This window comes from Chionomys nivalis, chromosome 20 (assembly GCF_950005125.1).
Source record: "Chionomys nivalis chromosome 20, mChiNiv1.1, whole genome shotgun sequence".
In the NCBI taxonomy this organism is placed as follows: Eukaryota; Metazoa; Chordata; class Mammalia; order Rodentia; family Cricetidae; genus Chionomys; species Chionomys nivalis.
In genome coordinates this window covers 50,745,911-50,768,460 of record NC_080105.1, presented here as the reverse complement: position 1 = coordinate 50,768,460, position 22,550 = coordinate 50,745,911, and the positions used below count along the sequence as shown (strand labels likewise).

The following is a 22,550-nucleotide window of genomic DNA, read 5'->3' as shown; positions in this document are numbered from 1 at the left end:
ATGGTGTTTGTCACAGCAGTGAAAAAGTACAGACACAGACAAACAGAAAAGCTGCTTGAAATTCAGGTTCTGATTTAGGTGGCATTGATGATTCAGAGGTGGCATTGGTCCAGAGGTGGCATTGGTTCAGTGGGCTCCACAGACAGTATTATGCCCAGTGCTATGATTGGGCATTGGGTTGGAAGGCTCTAGAACCAAGTAGACATGTTAGGGGTGGAGATGAGCTATTTACCCATGGTGCCAGTTACACAGAGGCATTGTTTCCCACGTGATTTCCACCTGCCGATTCCGTTGGTCAGCACGAGCAGCTGTGAGATGGTGACTTTAATACCCTTAGTGAATTGTTCATAGTCAAGGGGGATTCATGCTCACAGTTGGAGAGTTTTGAATATGAATTCAACACTTCCATAATTTATGGCCCATATTAATTCCAAAGGTAACCTTGGAGTCATCTTTTTATTATCAACAAGCTTCAACGTTAACATGGTATTTCTGCAAATGGATAAGATCACGGATCTCATACTAACCTACTAACCACTTTACTAGCTGTGTGGCCTTGGGTAAGAAATGACAATCCAAGCCTCATTTCGCAATCTATAGCAGGATAGAAGACCATCTGCATAGTGTCAGCAAATATGATCATGTAGCATTGTTATGCAAGGACTTTGACACCTTTCAGGAGCTGGTTTTAAAGTCATGATTTAGGTGAGCCTTGACAACCTTACAAGAGATCATGTGCCTGCTGGTGCTTTTTAGTGATATCTCTGTCAGAGATGATTCCATGGAGATGAGCTCCCATCAGTCATTATCAGGACAGAGCTGGAGAGAAAATGGGGAAGACTCTGCAAGCACAGTCAGGCTCTTGTTATTGTTTTATGTTTAGGTCTAGGTGTGGTGACTCATGCCTTTAATCCCAGCCCTCAAGAGGTAGAGTCAAGGAAATCTCTGTGAATTTAAGGCCAACCTGGTCTACATAGCAAGTTACAGGACAGCCGTTAATAAATACACAGTGAGAGCCTGTCTTCAAACTAAAGCAGGGGAGGTGCTGAAGGGATGGCTCATTGCTCTTAACCAGACGTCCCAGATTTGATTCTTAGCACCCACATTATGGCTCACAACCACCTCTAACTCCAGTTCCAGGGGATCTAACGCCTTCTTCTGGTTTCATAGGGAATTACATGCACGTGGTGCACAGACATATATGTAGGCAAAGCACTCATATGCCTAAAGTATTAAAATGAGGGGAATATTGACGATATTTATCTAAAACTTTTTTTCAAAAGGCTTTGAAACTGGAAAGGGGTGAGTGCACACTGTGGACAAATTAAATGACACACTTTAGTTAACTGTATTTGGAAACATTTGCTACCACTAAAAATTTTACCTGAAAAATCATTGCAATGTGGCAGGCACTACACCTCTAAATGTGCTTGCTTGTACCTTTAAAAATAACTTTATGTAATTATAGGAAGCATTTCTTGGTGTTGCAAGATAGGGTGGAAATACAGGGGGATAGCTTATTTTGGAACAAATATTATTACCTTGAAACTTTGCCAGTTCAAGCTGGGTTCTTTGGAAGACCAGACCTCCTGTTTTCTGGCTCCAAAGTGTATGGGACATAAGTAACCATTTACTTTGTCATTAGAATTCAGCTGTTGGTCTCTCTATCCTCTCCTTCTCTCCCCCCTCCCTCACTTCTTTCCTTCCCACTTCCCTCTGCATCTGTCCTGAAGTTCAGTGTTACCTACAAATAACTACATTGTCACACTGTTTCCCTCACTGCCTGGTTACTCTTCAGTTGGTAGAGATGGATGATACATATTATATATGTGAAGGATTAACTAGCTTGCCCTTTGTCCCTGGCGGTCTGTCTTCTGTGTTTAATCAGTTCTTTACACTGCTGGGTTGGGGAAGAATCACAAACTTTATTTATTACCCTGAAGCAGCCAAAATGAAGTATGTAGTCCAAATTCTAACTTTGGTTGTTTGGGGAAAACCACCCTAATCGTCAAGATTAAGACTCTATGGTATCTGGCAGGGAGGTTTTTATAATTTGAAATTTAAGATTTTATAAAATGACATTTTGTTTTTTGTGGTGTTTTTGTTAGTTTGTTTGTTTTTGTTTTTCAAGACAAGGTTTCTCTGTGTAGCCCTGGCTGTCCTGAAACTTACTCTGAAGATCAGGCTGACCTCAAACTCACAGAGATCCTCCTGCCTCTGCCTCCCAGGTGCTGAGATTAAAGGCGTGCGCCACCACCACCTGGCAGCAAATAACAGTTTAATAAATTACTTCTATTAGCCTTGGAAATATTAAACATGCTTCCATCCCTTAAACCACAATTGATGTGGAGAATGGGTAGGTAGATGGTTAGCTGTTGTTTTCTCCAGTTGGCAAGGACGCTCTCTTGCTTCTTTCTTCCTAGGACCCTAAAGCAGCTCATATTGCCAACTGCTGCTGAATTTTATTTTGTTCTGAGACAGGTTCTCCCAGGCTAGCCTTCTGCTCCCTATGTAGCTGGCGATGACCTTAACTCTGATCATCCTATCTCCAGCTCCTGAGCTCATAGATTCCTGTCAGCATACCTGTTCATGCCACGCTGGGGATCGAGCACTCGGACTTCCCTGCCTGCTGCCTAGGCAAGTAGTCCGTCAACTCGGACTTCATCCTCAACCCATAAAATTGACTTTTTAACAGGATAGCTGGAGATTTGTTCTCTCTAAACAGGCTCCAACCCAGAGCCCAGGGAGGCTGGTCATCTGGAACTCTGGAGTAAACTCAGGTTTTATAGTACAGTTACAGTAAGCTGTTCATCCAAAGTGGCTATTTGTAAATGTTTCAGCATGCTCTACAGCAATGCTGCCGAGTGAGTTGAATCAACTTCATGCTGTATTTCATGTCAACACTTAATCATTACTGATTGGAACCATTTGCTTTCTCAAGCCCAACCTAAAAAAGTCTCTCTTACAGATTTTTTTTTGTAAGTCCAAGCCATCTACCATCACTTTTAATTAAAATAATTTGCTTATTTTCTTCTTTAAGAACATTTTTTGAGATACTGAAAATTAAACTAAGGAAGCTTCACTTAGGGTCTCTGCTTAAGAAATATTTTGTGAGTAAAGAATTTTTTGTTGAGATATTTAAACTGTTAAAAATATTACAAATTTTTTAGCTCGGTCCCCAGGACCAGCAGGTGTCCTCTGACCATAGTGCTCACACCCTTGTGTGTGGGTCTACAGACACGCGTACTCACAAGCATCATTTGCACACCGTGGCTACTAGGTTGACTGATGTACTAGGATCCACAGGATTTCTGGAAATTTCCTGATTTTCTTGAATTGATGACTAATGCTTGGACTGCCAGTGTCCTTCCCAGAGTTCCTGCAGATGTGTTCTAACTAGCATTCTTCTCTCAGATACATCTACTCACCAGTGTCCTTCCCAGAGTTCCTGCAGATGTGTTCTAACTAACATTCCTCTCTCAGATACATCTACTCACCAGTGTCCTTCCCAGAGTTCCTGCAGATGTGTTCTAACTAACATTCTTCTCTCAAATACATCTACTCATCAGAGAACCTTTCAGTTCCAGTACCCAGGTGAATCTCTTGGTTGTTCTGGCTCTCTCAGAACTCAGGCTCACAGGCAAACGTTCTGTTGGTGCTCTCCCCTCCCCCCACCTCCTTTTTCCCCCTTTCATCTAATTGTCCCTGCTGTGGCTGCTCTATGATTGGGAAGGCTGTATCTGACACAGGGAGGACAAAATGGGCGGATACAGAATGCTGGAGGGTGAGGAGGAATGACTCAGTGGTTAAGAGCACTGCCTGCTCTTCCAGAGGACTGAGGTTTGAGTCCCAGCACCCACATGACAGCTCACAACCATCCATAACTGTAGTTCCATGGGATCCAGTGGCCTCTTCAGGTATACAGATATAAATGCGGACAAAACACTCATGTGTTTTTTTTTAAACAATTCCTGGCTTTAAAAAAAAAAAAAAGATTTATTTATTAATTAGGTATACAAGGTTCTTCCTGCATGTATCCCTGCAGGCCAGAAGAGGGCACCAGATCTCATTACAGATGGTTGAGAGCCACCATGTGGTTGCTGGGAATTGAACTCAGAACCTCTGGAAGAACAGTCAGTGCTCTTAACCTCTGAGCCATCTTTCCAGCCTCTAGATAGATCTTTAAAAAGAAGAAGAAACATAGCCCTCCATGATAGGACATCATCGAGGTATATCTAAAAATAAAGCAAGAAAATGGTTCCTCCATTAAGTTCATCAACAAAGTTTGGACTTTATGAGTGATGGCCAGATATCAACACTGTCATTTCTGTTATCTAAAGTGTCTAATATCAAATGTGCCAGTGTTGATGGCATGACGTAGAGCTTTTGTTGAGGTGGATCCTGGAGATCATTTCCCCTACCAAGATTTATATATAAATAATATTTGATCACTTGCATACAACCCCACTCCTTGTTGCATATAATTTTTCAGTTATTTTTGTCTTACTCAGTATTTTCTGAGAAATATGTGGGGTTGGGTTAGATGATTTCTCAAGCCTACCTGGAATCCTGAAACACAGAATTCTCACATTTTGAATATTGCACTGAACTAAAGAAAGGGATTCGCCTATAGAATGGGATAAAGCACAAAGTTTTTCCTGTATCTCTGGTTCTATGATTTTAATGAAATCAAATAAGCGTTTTTTGCTCCCTCTGTGAAATACTTATTCTCTATCTATTGCTTAACAAAATCATACTGTAACTGCCCTACAATTTTATTTTCTTAACATTTAGAAAGTAGTAAAGTCAGAGAGGACGAATTCCTCCACAAAGTTGTTTAGGTTCAGTTGACATTTTAATGTGGGTTGAGTTTGAACTTGAGTGCCACACACATTTCTGCAGCTGACTCCTGGCCTCTCACTGGTATACCGCTTTTCCCACCACAGGAGTCTACCAGGCCACATGTTGACATGAACCTGATGTTGAAACTGCATTTTATCTCCTGGGTTGAGTCTATGAGGTCATGGAGACCCACAGTATTGATAGCGTATCTCTAAAGGATAGATAGCCCAGGATAGCTGAGAGCAGTGGGGGAACACTGTGTAACATGAATGCTTTTAACCCAGTTATTGAACTTTAAGATCTTTCTGCTCTGCTCTCTCCCCTCTCTCCCCTCCGCTCTTCTTCCCTCCTTTCTCTCCCCTTCTCTCCCCTCTCTCCCTTCCCCTCCTTTCTCCTCTCCTATCCTCTCCCCTTATCTTCCTTCCCTCCAGTGTCACTTGGACAGTAAAAGTTAGGAGAAAACAAAAAAGGGAGTTAAATGACAAAATGTCTGTGACCACAGGGAGCTAATTGAAAATGTGGTATTTTCCTTGAGCAGGGTTCCTGTGAACACACTGCTACTTTCCCATGGTGTCCTCCATTCTCATTTATTGTCTTGAGCTCAGCACCCTCATAGCTGCTTCTCCTGTCTTGTAGACATGCTCGCTGACTCTCCGGTTTCAGCCATGTGCTGAGCCATCACCCACAATCCTCCTCACCACCTTTCCAGAGCACTACCCCACCCAGCCCAGCAGCACACATGTGCCTCACACCCCCTTCATACAGCTTCTGCCGCTAGAAATCAGGTCTTTCTGCTTGTGCAGCATGCACTTCACCAACTGACTCATTGCCCCAGCCCTCACTTTATTTTTTTTATTCATAAAATCGTGGAATGTTTGTGGAGGATTCTAGAGGACAATGAATTAAAAACATATTTCTAACACACAGCATTTCATATAAAAGCAGGATAGCGTTCAAATATTGGTTTCATTAAGATACTGAATTAGTTTTGTCAACTTAACAGGATACGAAATCACCTAGGAGACCAACTTTAGGCACACTTGTGGGATTATCCTGTTTAGATAAGTCTCTGTCTGTGCCTGTGTGAGATGTTCTTTATTGGGTTCATTGAGTGATCAAACCCATCCTAACCCAGGGCAACACTATGCCCTAAGCTTGAGTCCTATACCACATAAAAAGGAGAATCAAGCTAAGATCATGCATTTGGCATTCGTCCTGCTCCCTGACTTTGGGTGTAGTGTGACCACTACCTAAGCTCTGCTGCCTTGATTTCCCTGCCATGAAGGACTGTGCCCTTGAATTGTGAGCCTCGATAACCTCTCTGCTTCTTATGTTGCTTCTGGTGAGTATCTTAGCTCAGTAGCAGAAGCTGGGTACTGGCCCCCATTTCCAAACATAGCGAGATGGTTTTTTAATATGTGTTTGTTAATGACTGTAACAGGTAGGTAGCATAAAGCTTCCCAAAGCACCCTAGTATTGGGGTGACTGGGTTTCAGGCCTGCAATGTTCATCTTTGCTAGGCTTTCAGAGGACTTTGTTTTTGTTCTAATCAAAGTGACTTTGACCTGCCCCCCAACAGTCAAATCAACCTGTGACTAATGTTCCCTGTGTGTTGTGTCCCTTATAGGTGCTGTGGTCTTTAGAATTGGGTCACTGGATTTCTGAGGAGCCTTTTGAACTCTCTCAGTCCTTCCCTGCAGCTCCGGTGAGTCAGCACTGTGCGGTGGTGGGAGATGCAGTGTGGTGATCTTAGGAAACACCGTGTCTTAGGTTATGGGTGGTCTCGCTCAGACTAAAAGGATGTCACCCTAGAAGTTAGTGCCTCTGTTCACTGATTTGTGAGCTCACATGGGAAAACTTGTAAAGCGCATGAGAAATATCACTGTGGAAAGGCTTGTTCACTTACGCTGGCAGTCCAGATTCGGGAAACTGAACTGGGGTGGTTGTTGCACATTCATTGCTAACCTGGGTTATAAGGTAAGACCTTTCTCCAAAAGAAAAAAGAAAAAAATAATAATTTAATTATGAAAACCTGTGGGACTCTAGAAAACAAATTTTAAAAATAAAAGACAACTCTTAAAACTAATGCTAATACAGATAAAGTTGACAGGTATAAAAATCTTGGCCTGCCAGACTAGTGATGTGGTCTTAGTCTGAGGTTTGTCCTAAATTCTACCTTTATGGACTCTTAAGTATTCTAAACAATTGCCAATTATTCTGACTTCTCTGATAATTAAGGTTTGACTGGAAACAGGGTTATACAGAAGTTGGCTTTTGTTCCCAAACATGTTGTCTGGTTTGGGACAGTTTATCATTTGGAAAGATGAGTCTCTGAAAGGCAGTGGCCGTTCTGGCTGTCCCCGGTGCTCTTACGTAGCTGTCCAAGTGGCCCTGTGCCGGGGACCCAGCAGGAAGCTGAACTCTGCCCCCCAATCGCTCAGTCATCTAGCTCGCTGCATTGTTTTGTTTTCATTTTTGAGATTACTGTTTTGATTTCCTTTCAACTTTGTAAATGTTTTCTTAAGAACAGAAAAAAATATTCTTCCCAGTAAGTTTGTTTGTTTAAAATACTGTGTAAGGAGCCGAAGTATAAAATAGAAGCCTGAATTCCTCCCATTCTCTGACCTGAGAGAGTGTATATAATTCTGAGTCGCACAGGAGGTTTGCCTTTGGAATTCTTCTTCCTGCCTTCATGAGAGACTGATGTAAATGCAGAGTGCTGTTCTGGGTCCCTAGGCAATCCTTCTACCACCTCACTTCCTGTCATTGTGGTCCTTCAGGAACCTTACTGCTGTCTGAAGCTGTGGGATGTTGTTCTGGTGTCAGATGTTTTAACTGGGTACAGAGCCATGTTGGCCCCGTTGGTGTTCCCTAAATGTAATAATAGAAGCAGCGGTCAGAAAGCAGGGAAGAGTTCTTTACTCTGGAGTTAGTTGGTAGGAAACGAAGCATGGCAGAAGAGAGGGTGCCTTGGCCACCCGCGTCTGCGGATTGACTGGAGCCCAGAGCAGTGTGTGAGGGTTTCTATCACCAAGGCTGCCTGAAAGAAAATGGGTTAGAGCAGTGTTTCTCAACCTGTGGGTCACAACCCCTTGGGGGTTAGCTTATCAGATAACCTGCATATCAAATACTTGCATTAGGATTCATAATTGTAGCAACAGTTATAAAGTAGCAATGAAATAATTTTAGGTTGTGGGGGTCACCAAAATATAAGGAACTGTATTAATGGACCACTGGATTAGGAAGTTTGAGAACCATGGGGTTAGAGAAATGTAAAAAACAAAACCAAACCAAATCTGGACACAGAGAAGGGCAGATGGACAGGTAAGGAAGACACCTGAGAAACTGCATCTCATTGCTTTGTGCAGGTGCTCATTGATAGAGACAGCACTCTGCAAACTTCTGAGAAGTTAGGACAGGAGGAATTAGGGTTCAACAGTTCCAGGCATCAAGTTGTGTTCTGAAACTTCCTAAAAGCCTCTGGTGATACTATGAACAGGACAGTTTGATTTTGCATTCTCAAACACTTCGGTTTTGTCTCAAGTGGGATGGTTTCCCTCAACCACAAAAATCAAGACTTAGTTTCATTTTCTAAAACATATCTTCTTAAACTAGGGAGCAGATCTTTGGGATAGAACACACTAACCCAGCGGTGAGGTCTCGTCATCATGAAATAGTGTTTTTTTTACTAAAGCAATCTTCCTTGTCATGAGGCTTGGGTTTGTTTTGTATGTGACACCAAAGAACAGAATTGTAAATGTTATCATAAAAATTAAACGTAATCACCTCAACTAATAAGTTATATTTAATTACTAAAAATACCTTCATATTTATCAGCCAGGCAGAAAACAAAATAGTACAGTCTCCACATGCACCAGCGTGGCACCGCGTGGTGCTGATTCCAGAGAGGGGGCATTTTCACCATGTAGGAAGTAATATCCAGCCATTAAAGACTAAGCCGTCGAAGATGGGTAAATGTGTTGTTTTCAAATGAAAATGTAAGGCACCTAAGAGGAAAACAATGCACTGTGCTTCTCCAGATATTAACCTGTAGCCAGCACTTAGAGAATCTGGATACTCGCTGCCATGGTGAGGGGATACAGTCTGTCACCGTGACAGCTGTGATGCATATTCCTACAATCTATACGCGTGCTCGGAGGTGATTCCAAGATTATCTTCTCTAAGTTCTGTTTTCCAGTTATTGACTGATGAACTCTCACGTAACGTCCTTCCTTGGGGCAGTCTGCATACTGTCCCTCTGGTTCTCAGCCTCAACGCCACCTTCCCCAGGTGTTTCTCTGGACCACAGTGCCTTTGGGTTGCCTTAAGTTGGCTTCTGGTGCAGGCTTAAGTGTTGTGCTTCAATCTGGAACACAGAGATCCTCCCCACCCCCGGAAGCACCTCCTGATGGAGAAAGGAACTGCTGTGCATTGGTGTCTCTCAGTGCTTTGGGTTAATCTTTGGACACAGTACACTCTTCTGGTAGTATAGGAGGCATTTAGAAATCTGCCGGCCGAATCATCATGGTTGTGGCCTTGAGCGAGTAGCCGGACCCCTTCCAGTAGTACCACTTGATACCATTGAACTTATTCGTGCTCTGCTTTTGTGGATAGTACTGTCCGTTCAAGTTGGAAGGACCACATGCATCAAACCACCATCCTGTGAAAGTGAAACAGAAGGAATTAGGAGTGGGTGGTGGCACCGTGTCAGCGCGGGGAGGAGGGCTCAGGTGTGCTCATCAGTTTTCGGCTTCAAAGAAGGTGCATACACACCCTCACAGTGTAAGAAAAGCCACACTGATTCTTCACTCCCCAGACACACACTTCACACCTGTGCAGTCACAGTTTCATTGTTGCATGTGTTCTTACACACTTTCTAGCTCCTTTTGTGCCGAAGCCTTGCAGCATGGAGAAATATTGGTCAGTGCTGTGTGAGAAGCCTGTCTGTCATCCATGACTACATTGGTGGGGTAAAGACATGGTGAAACTGGAGGTATATATAGGAGTCTTAACAGCAGGATGGACCAAACGATTCTCACTCCCTCCATCAAATTGTTTTGGTTGGAATAGAAGCCAAGTGCCCAGTGCTCCATGGAGCTAGGGAAAAAGAAACTTTAAGGCTATAAGGAGGAGTGCTAAGGGAGAGTCAGGCATAGCAAGGACCTTCTTCATGGTCGCTCCGGATCCCACAAATAGGAGCAGAGTTGGTGATAGGATTTGCCATATGAAGCAGTAACGTGGATGGTGTACTAATCTGAATTCATCTCTAAGCCTCAAGTGGGAAAGACACCGATTACATGAGATTACGTGATAGTATTCATGTTTGTCTTTAAATACAGAAAACAATGACAAGAATTGATAGTAAAGAATGTAGATGGAATACCAACTGAGAGGCTATCTCAGGGCAAGTGGGACACAGGAGGGCAGCTTCTCCAAGTTCCTATGGAGTGCAGCTGTTTCCCTGGACACTGCTGGCTGGAGACAGTCCTAGCTGGTGATTCTGATAAATGGAGGTCTATAAGAAGACTCTGTGTTGTACAAAACCCTTGGAAGGTGGAGAAGTGTCAGTAACAGATCTGCCTTAACCTTCAGGCACCATCCATGCCCCATCCTGCAAATGTCTCCTCCACAGGCCAGCTTCCCCACAGGCCCGCCCATGGCTTGGAAAGTGGCCTCTTTCAGCCCAGACCTCCCATTTTCCTTCCCTGGCTGCTTGCCTCCTCCCCAGCTCCATTCTCAGCCCCTAAATCTTGAACTAGGTAAATAAATAGATTGTGTCCTTGGTTATGAAGCAGTTCTCCTGCTCTCTGGAGTAGCAGCACACGGGTGGTCTGGAAACAGCCAGCCTCTCCAGAGAGGTCTCAGTGTGGGAATGGCAGCAGGACTTGGGATTAAGTGTGTCGCAGCCCCAGAACCCACCGCCCTTGTCATTGATGTTAAAGTGGATTGTTGCAGCGAGGTGAGAGCGTCTAGCCCCTTCCGAAATCAGTTCAGTAGCATTTTTTCCTTTGAATAATTACAACCAATGGGGACAACTCATGCCACCAAGTGGCCACTCTGTTCGCCCATGAACTCCAAGGTCCTAGTCCTTCTGTGGAATTTTAAGCTCTGAATTTCATTTCATTTTTGCAAATAAATCTTCTTGTTACTGTTGACAGAGGATTCTTGACTGACGAGTACATGTGAGTCAAGCTTGGATCTTTTTCTTATCTTAGCAGCAACCTACCTTTTTATTTTTTAATTAAATTTTATTTATTTATGGTGGGGTCATGCCGCAGCATTGCTGTGGCGATCAGGAAATGACTTGGGAGAAGCAGTTCTCACCTTTCACCACGAGGCACCCAGGGATCAAACTCAGGTTGTCAGTTGACAGCAAGCACCTTATGGGCTGAGCCATCTCCCAGACCTGAGCTAGAGTTTCTTACCAAACTGAAACTCATGAGTTCAAGCCCCAGCACGGGGATTGAGGAGCACACCATATACTCCGATTTTCCCAGGGATCCTAGAGACCTGAGCACAGTCTTCGTGTTTATGTATCAGGTCCCTTACCCACTGAGCTCTCCCCTGCCCACTCTCTCTTGACAAGAAAGAGACAGCTGAGAAGTCCTTGACCGGATGTTCAATTAAACAGAAATGAAGTGAGATGGAGCTAAATCATCCCCCTTTCATCTGGTCAATGCGCACAGCGTCTGGAGAGCTCACTGGATATCACATATCCACTTAATTTCCCGGGCTCACTCCAGAGATTCCTGAGAACACACTGTTGGCCTAGTGACAGCTCCAGCTCCATGTCATGGTCTCACTTCACACGTGGGCCAAAAGGAGAAAAAACAGTGTACTTATGTCCAGCTAGCATGATTTCTCAGGAAAGTAAGGCCACTGTCCCCATGCCAGTCTGAGCGCCACACGGCGAGCCTTCTAGGCTCTGAAGTTGCTCCTCGCCAACACAAATAGGAAGAGTTGCCTACCTCCCGTGAGCATCTGGGAACACTTGCAGATGCATTTGTCGTTGTCCGAATCCTTTGTGCTAAAATCACTTCCTGGCTGGCTGATGCTGCTTATTTTGCCTGCGGTGCCTGTAAGTCCCGTAAGGTGAATCCTGGAACGTGCAAAGGAAAAAATAAAAACTGTCACTGGCTGGGGTTGTTGATTCACCGTAGTGGAAAATTTCTCATGGTGAAGAATTCCATTCTACAGAATGCACTCGGGCCGGCTAGTGCACTCCAGTGCCTCCTCTGTACAAAATATTTTGCACTGGTATAAACAGGAACCAACTTATCATCAAACCCTCCGACCAAGAGGGATGTTTTCATGACGACTTCAACACATTGCTGCATCAGTATCAGCAGGAATTGGTGGGGCTTTGTATTCATTTTCCTAGTGCCTCCACATGAATAGAAGCAGTTGTGGGGTGCGGGGGCGAGGGGGGACTGCAGCACAAAGCGGTGTCCCTACAGACCCCTAACCACAGTCCCTGTGGAATGGGTTCTGGAATGCTGGAATGCCCGGATACCCTCTCTGTGTTCCGAACGGGTGGGAGTTAGGATGGAGAGACTAGGAGATATAGAGCGGGTCTTGAGTTTGGGATAGATCTCCGGTGCTGTATAGAAAGTAAATCCTTGCAACTGCTTTGCCTTGATTCTGAACGCTGGTATAATAAACTGTTCCCTGTTAGGAAGGGAGTCAGTGTCAGTGCTCAGACACCTGATCATAGCCAAAGTGTAGCTGGCAGCAGGCAACTGTGCCAACAAGGGAAGTCTAAGAAAAAGGACAAGCGTAATCATTTGTTTGTTTAGTGTTTTGATTTTGAGACAGGGTTGCACACTATAGCTCACGATGGCCTAGAACTCACTGTGCAGTGCAAATTGACCTTGAACTTGTGGCAGTCCCCTGCCTAAGCCTCCCAAGTGCTGGACTTAGACATGTACAGCATGCCCAGTTAGAACATACAGTTCTGTAGACTATTATATCACTGTTGCAAACTGCCTGTGGGCAGAGGGTGCAAGGCAGGCCAGAGCTGGGTTTCACATGTGGTAGCAAGGCTGCGAGGATATCATGTTGGTGCCTTGGCATGCCAGTGCCCAGCTCTGGGAGACCAGCATGCTAAACGCCATGACATGATGAGATCTAGACAGAAGAGGCTCTGCGCCGACTTGCCATAAGGGGAATCCCTGCAGTGGTGACCGGGAAGTGTCCTTTGAGCCCCTAAATGTACTCTTCTTTGTAAAACTTTCTGCCCTTGCCAATAAGCACCTTGGGATTCAGTTGTCAGAACCTCATGTGGGGACAGGCAGAGAGGAGGGACCACTACCCAGGGCTCTGCCACAGGTATATACAGTGAGTGCTCATGGCAGACCCGGGACACCGGATGCAGTGTGTGGAATCCTAGCTCTTTGGTATTTGGGATTCTGAAACACGTTTCTTTCCGGTCCTTCTCCTTAAGCCTAGGCAGGCCGGATATGTGCTAACCTGCAGCAGCCTCCCTTAAGGCTTGTCTTCCTTTTCAGTCTCTTGTCTTCTTTGAAAGATCAATGCTCAGGGGACTCATTAAGTGTCCCCCAAAGGCAAGTAATATAAGAGAGAAAGCTATTTTTATTAGTCTCTATTTGAAAGGCTGTTCAATTTTAAATCCTTTGGAAGCCTACCAGATACAGGCATTCTCTCAAATCTGTTATCAAGAGCAGCCGTGAACCAGCCATGACAGCGCCCATGCCTGTGATCCTAGCATTTAAAGGTGGGGGCTGGAGGATATGGAGTTTGAGGTCATCCTTGGCTACATAGAAAGTTCAAGACCAGCTTGGGCTCCATAAATTCTGGGGTGACGGGGGAGGGGGGCAGGCGTCAGGCAGGCCCACCAACTAATTATCCAATCGCTACATACCCCTTTCTTATACACTTTCAATTTTCTGCCTTTTCTCGTTGGCGAGAAGCACAGTCAGGTGTGTGCCTCAGTCACACATGCTCCACCTACCATATTATCGTCCTGCTAATCACTGTAGCGATTTTTTATAGAGTATTTGTTTTACACTTCCAAATAAATTAAGCCTCAAAACCAGCGGGTTTTCTTTTCAAATAGCATATTCAAACTGTGTTTGCATTTCCAAAGGAACCTCAGCTTAACATATTTTTATTATGTCAGTGTGCAAGGGTGCTGACCCATTTAGTAAAATCTCCTTATGTAAACAAGCTAATTCTTCATTTCTGTGTTTCTTTCATCTTTAAAAAAGTTAATTCCTCTATTGTAGATTCCTAGCTGCTGCCAGTTGAGGAAATGTTTAGTTTGGAGTTAGCACAATGAAGAGCACGTGTGTCTCGGAATCGTAACTGCTAGGCTCTGTGGTCAGGTGCGACCTGCTGGGGACAGGGACAGTGCATCTCCTCCCATTCATCTCCCTGCTCCAGAGAAGCCTGAGCTGTGCTAGAAGGTCACTGAGTGCCTCCCCAACTGTTCCAAAGTCACATTAGGCCTGGTCTGTTTTGAAAACAGCTTCTGAATCCTCACCCGCAGGCTGTTGTGGGCAGCACGTAGCTCTCAGGTCAGGCCCCAGACTCTGAGCCGGCTTCCCTGTGCTGTCCACTGTGACCTCCGCAGGACACCAGCCAAGGACATCGTAGTCAGGCTTCCTCTCCACAGGCCTGGGCGCCACTGACGTGGAGGTGGCACTGTGGGCCATGGCTTTGTTTGTGGAGTGCCTGTTGTGCGTCACTTGCCCTCTGTGGCTTCAGTAGCTTTGCTACGTGCTCTGTGAACACAGGCAACAGGTGCCCGCATTCTTGGGATGCCTGTGCTCAGCTGTGCTTCCATCTGTTTCTTTGGTGCTACCATCCCACCCTTCCTGCCCAACACCCCTGTGGAACCTGGATTTGAGAGCACGCTGTCTGTACACACTGACACCACAACCTCATGCGTGACTCTGGTCGTCCACACAGAAAACCAAGTCCTTGCTGATCTCCTAACCATGCTTTACAGCAGAGTGTGTAGTCAGGGCTGCCCGTGCCCTTGGAGCATTTGGTTACTGTTGTCAGATGGGGGCTGGGGGGAATGAGCCACTAAGGAGGCACCGGGACTCAGGTGTGCTTTCTACTCTTTAATTTGGAATCGAACACAGTTGTTTAAACTTCAAAAAAAAAGGGGGGAGGTCTAAGTTAATACCTTTAGGAAGAAAACAGCATGTCTGCTGTTATACAAAATATATATCAAAGGGCTATTTCGTGCTCCCTAATTCTACATGGGGCTCTGAATTGCGTGCTGTCTGCCATGCACACACAGGAAAGCAACAGCTACAAAACCACCCTCACGGTTTCCTGCATGTTGTCTGACCATGGTTAGAAGTCTGTCTTCTGTCTCCTAGGAACTGAATTGTGGGTCTTGCCCATGCTAGACAAGTGCGACACTAAGGAGTTATATTGCTAGTGTTTTTGAAGCTGGAGCAGTGCAGCGCCTCTAAGAGAGAGCAGTGCAATACGGAACAGTTCTGCATCGTGTTTGGATGAATGTGGCTCTTAGTTTCTGGATTTTCCTCAGTGACAGCTTACTTACCTGTAGTTGAGCTCTTCACTGGAAAGGTAGAAGTGCTCATACAGCGAGTGTGCCTCGTTGCCTTCCCAGTCCTTCAGCTGGATCTTAAGCACGTAGCGCTGCCGGTTGGTCAGCTGTGAGACAAACTCGTTCCCCAGCCAGTACTCTCCCAGAGGGCTCCCGAACCCCTGCGGCCAAGAGCACTTCAGTTAGCCTGCTGGTTGTTCTTTGTGTCTGGAATCCATCCGCTTATCATGCGGTCAGCAGATGCTACTCCCTACTGGAAATGTAAGGTCTTATACACAGGGACGATTTTAATTCATTATGAAAGAGAGAGACAGAGAAACAGGGAACGGGGTGAATTTGTACCACGGTGTGTTTGTGGAAGTCACCAACACCTCGGGTATTAGCTCTAGCCTTCTACCTGTGTCTCATTCACCACTGCACATACAAGGCTAGCTGGCCCACTGGGTTCTGGGGACTCACATGTCTTTGTCTCTCCTTTTGGCATGGGGTTATAGGTGAAGGTCACCATGTCCAAGCTCTATATGGGTTCTGAGGATTCAAACTTAGGTAACCACACTTACATAACAAGTATTTTATGCATGGGTCATGTCCCCAGCTCAGGAAATAGATTTTTGATGTTGGTTTTATCAAGACAGGGTTTCTCTGTGGCTTTGGAGCCTATCCTGGAACTTGCTTTGTAATTCAGACTGGCCTCAAACTCACAGAGAAACGCCTGCCTCTGCCTCCTGAGTACTGGGATTAATGGTGTACACCACCACTGCCCGGCTCAGGAAATAGATTTTTAAAGGTCAAATTTAGGCCTGGAGAGATAGCTCAGTGGTTAAGAGTACTAACTGCTCTTCAAAAGGACCCAGGTTCAATTCTCAGTACCCATGTGGCTGCTTACACATATCTGTAACTTACACATATCTGTCCCAGGGTTTCTGACACCCGTACACAGACAAACATGCAGAGAAAACACCAATGAACATAAAATAAAAATAAATTTTTAAAAAAGTCAAATTTAAGGAACTGAGCTGTTCTCAGAAGGAAACTGCTGTTAGAATATTTAAAGCCACTGACATGACCATGAGCAGAGATATAATTGTAATAGCTCAACTCAGCTAGGCACCCTGGGATGTAACTATAATAGTGATGTTTCTGCCATTAATTATTAATTATGCCATTAAGACATTAAGCCTCCAACAGAGCAGCTTGCCTGGGGTGCTTTGTATTATATTTCAGTTACTTTGGGGGAAAGTATTTTTTTCGCGGTGGCTTAGCACGCCTCCTTACCTCTTTATATTCTTTCCACGTTCTCTGGAAATCAACGGTACCGTCTTCCCGGTGCTGGATGACTGTCCACCCTCCTCCACTCGTGTCCATATCACAGTAGGCCTACAGGAAAAAGCACACAGTCATCGCATGGTGAGCGATGGTGACCGTTGTTCTGAGGGGTAAATTGTCAGATTCTTAGAGTGTACTGGAAGCGTTTAGAATGGTGATGGTCGACACGCAGCAGGGTAACATGACACACGGGTGAAAAGTGGACTCCTCGTCATGGGCTCTGGCTAAAGAGTCCTACCCCAGAGTTGTTTTGGGGAGTGACTCCTTGTGATCAAGAGCCTGGTAGATTCCCTTCAGATCCCACATCTGCAACACGTAGAAAACCAGAGACTTATGTTCACAGCTTTGACAACCCTCGCTGCCAGCTACGTCCACACTGCAGAGTTACTGCTCTGTCACTACAGTACCAACCTCTCATCACATTCCCATGCTCTGGAGCTGTGGGACTTCCATTGTGTGCAGAAAACGCCAGTTTATTGGTGGATTCCTGCCCATGAGGGCCTGGGGCTTCTGGAGTGCCAGCACCGTGTGACCCAGCTTGGCTAGGCAGCTCCTACATGGGGGTTTGCGTTTAGTCTTCTGCACACGTCCCTTGCTGCCTGTGGCATTTTTCCCCAGTATTTTATTTCTGCTTTTAAACTGCCTCAGTGGTCTTAAAAAATTTTGTCCAGAACACAAAATTCTTTGGACTTGCATGCTTAATTTCAACTCAGCTGGAGTTTTATTGTATAATTAAAAACCCTTGAAAATAAGATTATAATATTTTTCAATTATAAAATTACAGTAGTACCAAAAACAAAAGTTTTCCAGAAAATAAGATAATTTCCCTACAGCACACATGGTATGAATAGTAAGGTTCACAACCAGTTATGAATATTCTTTCTTTGTTGAGTGTCTTGGTCTTTGCATACTAAGGAGACCATTTTTCCAGGGTTAGACTAAATATAACTACTCTATATTTGTGAGTTAGGATCGTAGGGACAAGAGCTAAAGCGTCATGAGAGCCTCTCATCCTGTTTGTTTGTGTTACCTACAAGGAACCAAGCCCCCAGGAATCCATGTTGTTGGCCCTGACATTTGTGGACCTTGAGACTCTTAGTGGGCTGCTTTGTTGAGGTGTCTGTCCAGCACCATTCTCCCTCTCCATGAAGACTCTGAGCTCATGTCGCCTGCCCCACTGACACTGGGGTGAAACAAAGTTGTGTTTACTTATAAGGAGATTACTTCCTCAGTGAAATTATACAAATGCATATAACGGGTCTGCCCCCGGTTGCCGTCATGTACTGATGCTGTGTTTGTTAATTAGCCACTGTCATTTGTGTCCCTTGCATTTTCACCACCACTGCAAACTCTGGACACAGTTGATTTAACACCGATTCCTCTGGTCAGTTACCCAGCTGGTAGTGGTGAGTAGGATTTGAGCCATCATCCCTTTTCCATGACATCATGCTCATGCTGCCCAAAGCAGAAAAACATGAGCCTTTTGTCAATGGACAAAAAGTCCTTTAGCCCAGATCCACGCTGAAGTCAGTTCATGAGGTCCTCCTTCTTATTTGCCTGCAATCAACCAGCTGAACAGTGTTGTACCATTGTGTCGATATTTCTTCTTAAAACTCCTTAGCACACTGATGAACCAGCTACACTAGGGTAAGGACTGAGTGGTGGTGCACAGAAGTTAACTGCCCAGCATCTTCAGTGGCATGTTGATAGATGGGAAGAAATGTTTGTAGTGAGCCCACTGTGTTCTAATAACTTCTGATTCCATGGGGTCGGAATCATTACAATGGAGGTAGTTGATGGGTGGTATTTAAAGAAGTCTCTTTCCTGCTTAGAGGACCATTTTGCTCTGTGGGAGTCAGAAGCATAACTCCCAACTTTGAGGGTCACTGCTAGTACATAAATAAATTACGCGAACCGTGTTTTTCTTGTCTTTGACTCCATTAGTGACCATGACAAAGTTACTAGAACATTCTCTTAATACTTTGTCCAGATTTTTAAGAAATGAAGAACAAAGCACTGTGGAAAACAGAGAATCACGGTTCACTGGGCTGTGAAATTTGTGCAAGAGATAGTATTCTAGTATAGCATCCACAGAGCCAGGAGATGCTCAGGGATAAACGACAAGGAGCAGACTAGATCTGAAAGGCAGTGGTACTCAGTCAAGGCATGCCCGCTTCCGTTACAACAAACCTGGAGGCGCTTAGTGCTTTTGATTTGCGTGCCTGGGCCTGGCACGAGGACCCAGAGCCTGAAGCTCTTCAGCAGTGATGCTTGAGTTAAGTGCTGTGCTCCAGCTTCAGGCCGTGCTGGAGTGAATAAATAGCAGACATCCATGAGCATCAGGAGTCTTGGCCTGAGCAATCTGGGGAAGGAAGCAATTGTGCTTCTGACTAGCAAAGCGTGTGCCTGTGCTTCTCACGGATCCCCTTTTGCCTTGTGTATCCTACATACATGAAAACCTAACGTAAATGTAAATTAGTTAAATGAACCAGATGTAAAGTTGCAGTCCTAAAGCCTTTGATGTGAGCATTATTTCCTTTGAATGAGATGACCGTGTCTGCTGTGACCTCTGTGCAGGCTCCATGTATTATTTTGTCCAGGGCCATTTCTGGCATTATGCTTTGTCTGTCATATCATGCTAGGTGGGGTGACAGGTCAGCAGCACAAGGTCACATTGTCATTTATGGGACTCCAAGTCTGCAAGGGCGTTTGCAGGTAACAGCAAAATTCAGCCCAGTTATTTCAATTTTTTAAATCTTTGTTATTAGCATATGTACAATCTGTGTGCGTGTGTGTGTGTGTGTGTGTGTCTCGGTCTGTCTCTCTGTGCGTGTCTCTGTGTGGAGGGGAAGCATGCAAGCGGCAGTCAGAGGATGACTTCTGAGAGTTGATTCTCTCCTTCCATCCTTTGATCCAGCCACACTCAGCCCACCAGGCTTGAAGGGCATTCACCCACCAGGCCATCACACCACCCATAGACCAGGTATTTTAGAAAAGAAATCAAGGTTGTGAAAACTTACTGTCCCCTGCTGTGTAAAGAGATCTAGTCTCACTGAGAATATCTGAGAGGACTATAAATCTGTGTCTAAGCATGACCTAGACACATAACCCAAAGTGCTGGCTCTTTCCGTCTTTGTCCCTGTCAAACTGAGGGTAGCATGGTGTTTGGCAGGAAATGGCACTAACCCAGAAAAGCATCCCAAGAGTAGTGTGACCATGTGACAGTGTGGTTCCAGTATTCACAGTGCGCTCATAGCCTCTGTCCATTCTGGGTGCTCCTGTCCCCATTCTTACCAGGCCAAGAGCAGGCAGACATCTGGTGACAGACACCAGAATGCAAAGAACTCTCTTGCAAGCTGCATAGCAGAGCCGGTGGAGACGCTCAGCCTGGGGTTACTGGTTTTTCATCTGCAGCAAGCTATACAGTTTCCCTCCTCCTCCTGGTGCTCTGCTTCTAGGCCACCAGGGACATTAACCAATTTCCAAGGTTGGTTTAAAGCAGCATGAATGAATTAGAGAGATTTCTTTGCAAAGTATTATCCTAAATAGTACAGTATTTACTTTTCAATTCATAATCGAAGTGTATGTTACTGCTTCAAATTCCACATCTTTAAACACTTAAATGCTTGTATTTTTCTTTGATAGCATGCTAAATTCTGAAGATAATACTAAGTTCAAAAAGATACTGCTTCCAGGAGCCTCTGATATTTCTGTTTTTACACAGCATCCCATGTACTTCCTGAAGTGATGCTGGCTCAGGGCGTAGCTGCTCTTACTTGTAGATGCAAGCATACCTGACAACAAGGGGCATGTACAGCTGTCCAGCATTCACATGACCCTTCGCACTGATTCTTGGGCAATGTCGTTCTACCTCGTCAGACCTCTCAGGGAAGTTACAGGAAGTGATTATCTGAAATACAGTCTACCTGGGCTTATTCATGGTACGTCAGTATTCCAGACTGCTTGTGGATGGCCTGGTCTGCCTGTGTGTTAGTTAACCTACCCTGCTGGACAGGGCTGGGGTTCTGAATGCTTTCTACAGAGAGAACAGGTACTGAACTGAACTCCCCCATATGAGAGGAAAAAGAATTGCACCCATGGACAGTGTGCTCAGGACGTCTGGACTGCATTGAATGGGGTCATAGTCTTCCCACATGAGCTGTGGAGCCCTGAGCTTCCTGGGGACCCTGTGAGCAGGTCCTGGTGTGAAGCAAGCCTGATGCTAAAGGGGCTGGTAATGTGTGCTCTGCTCAGCCCACATGCAGTCTAAAAAAAAGTAACCAGTAGTGCCAAAGAAATCTTTCAAAGCAGTAAAAGTATTTTTGTTTTGGCATTGTGTTTCGAAAGGGTCTCAGTTATCAAGCTAACCTTGAACATCTGGACCCAAGGAATCCTCCTGCCTCAGAAAAAGCGACTGACTTTATTCAACTTTGGCTGCTAAGTGCAGATCTTTCTGCAGTTTGTATGACAAGAAGGGAAGTGTGTGCAAATTAGTCCCTTCAGAACAGTTGCGTTAGGTGTGTTCTCAGTGCGTTCCTCCAGGAAGGAGTGCAACTATTGCTTAGGTTGAAGGACAGACTCTGGCTAACCCAACTTCAGTTTGGGGAAGAGATATTCATTAAAATGAATGAGGTGATGCCAGCACCTGGGGTCAGGGGTGGGGTGGGGGACATCCGACTGTCTCGTCATTTCAGCAGGACATGCTTACAGAGGGAGGTAGAGCTGCAGGCCATGCTCAACATCCCTGCTCTGTACCCAGCAACAGCAGAGCCCTCAGTGTGTGCCTGGGAAGGGCACGGAATGGGTGCTCAGGGGTTCCTTGGCCTTTTCAGTGACTCAGGGGTGCCCCCATGGCCGCTGTAAGGCGTCCTTTCTTACCTTGATCTCCTCTGTGGAGTTGGGAAAGGTCAGCGTGTAGATGCCGCTGGTGCTGAGGCCTGACTTGAAGACTTCTGCACAGTCTTTGAAGGTGCTTTGCTCTTCTTTGGGGACAGCAGCAGAGCTCTTAGCTGTGTTTAAAAAGCAGCGGGGCATTTCAGTGGCGTTTGTGAATGGAGAGAAGCCTGTTATTCAATACTTAGTCATTTGTTCTCGTGTTAGCAGGACAGACTGTACTTGCCCCAGAGTTACTCTTGAAGCATGTTTTCCTGTCACTTTGGAAAATTAGTACAATTAGCTCAAATGTATTTATTTGTGTGTCTACACATAGATGTGCTCACAGATGTGCCTTGTGTGGCTGTGGCAGTCAGAGGACAATCTGCAGGAGTCGGCTTTCCTTCCACCATGAGAGCCCTAGGCTCTAACACAGGATTTTTGGTGGCAAGCACCTTTACCCAGTGAGCCACCTTGCCAGCTTCCCTCCCTGCTAAAGTAATGAGGGTGCTTCATAATGCGTTGTGATAAACCACTCCTTAAAAAAAAAAAAAATCCCCTCTTGACTAGACTTGAGCAAATATTGTAAAAGAACTATGGGAGGGTGCCCCTGAAACAGCAATTCCTCTACCATCAACCCCAGATCCCTTTCGCTGATTGTCCCCCTGAAGTCAGAATGTACACACTGGCCATTCTTGGTGTGTCTGAGGCTAAGTCTTTAATCTTTTCTTAGAGTATGAAATGGAAGGCTGAAGAGAGGGCTCCAAGTTAGGTCAGAGTATTTGCTGAGCAAGCCTGAGAACCAAAGTTCAGATCCTAGCACTCATATAAAATCCCCAGTGTGGCAGCACACACCTGTCACCACAATGCTTGGGGACAGGAGATGGAAGGATTTCTATAGCTTGTTAGCCTAGCTCTGGTTCAGTGAGAGACTCTGTCTCAAGAGAAGAAGGCAGAGAGTGCT

General features: G+C 45.2%; 2 protein-coding genes across 2 annotated transcripts in view; one reads left to right on the top strand and one right to left on the bottom strand.

Annotated features, from left to right (window-relative positions):
- Nucleotides 1–22,550, top strand: part of Mcph1 (microcephalin 1) — a 193,419-nt gene that overhangs the window by 73,814 nt on the left and 97,055 nt on the right. The window contains exon 12 of the mRNA XM_057752627.1: nt 6,470–6,547. Within this exon, the coding sequence (XP_057608610.1) occupies nt 6,470–6,547 (78 nt within the window). The remainder of the gene's footprint in view (nt 1–6,469; nt 6,548–22,550) is intronic.
- Angpt2 (angiopoietin 2) overlaps nt 8,640–22,550 on the bottom strand; it is a 51,039-nt gene continuing 37,128 nt past the window's right edge. The window contains exons 5-9 of the mRNA XM_057752628.1: nt 21,593–21,723; nt 16,664–16,765; nt 15,383–15,549; nt 11,811–11,941; nt 8,640–9,502 (exon numbers count right to left, since the gene is read on the bottom strand). Coding sequence (XP_057608611.1) covers nt 9,342–9,502; nt 11,811–11,941; nt 15,383–15,549; nt 16,664–16,765; nt 21,593–21,723 — 692 coding nt within the window. The 3' untranslated portion in view covers nt 8,640–9,341. The remainder of the gene's footprint in view (nt 9,503–11,810; nt 11,942–15,382; nt 15,550–16,663; nt 16,766–21,592; nt 21,724–22,550) is intronic.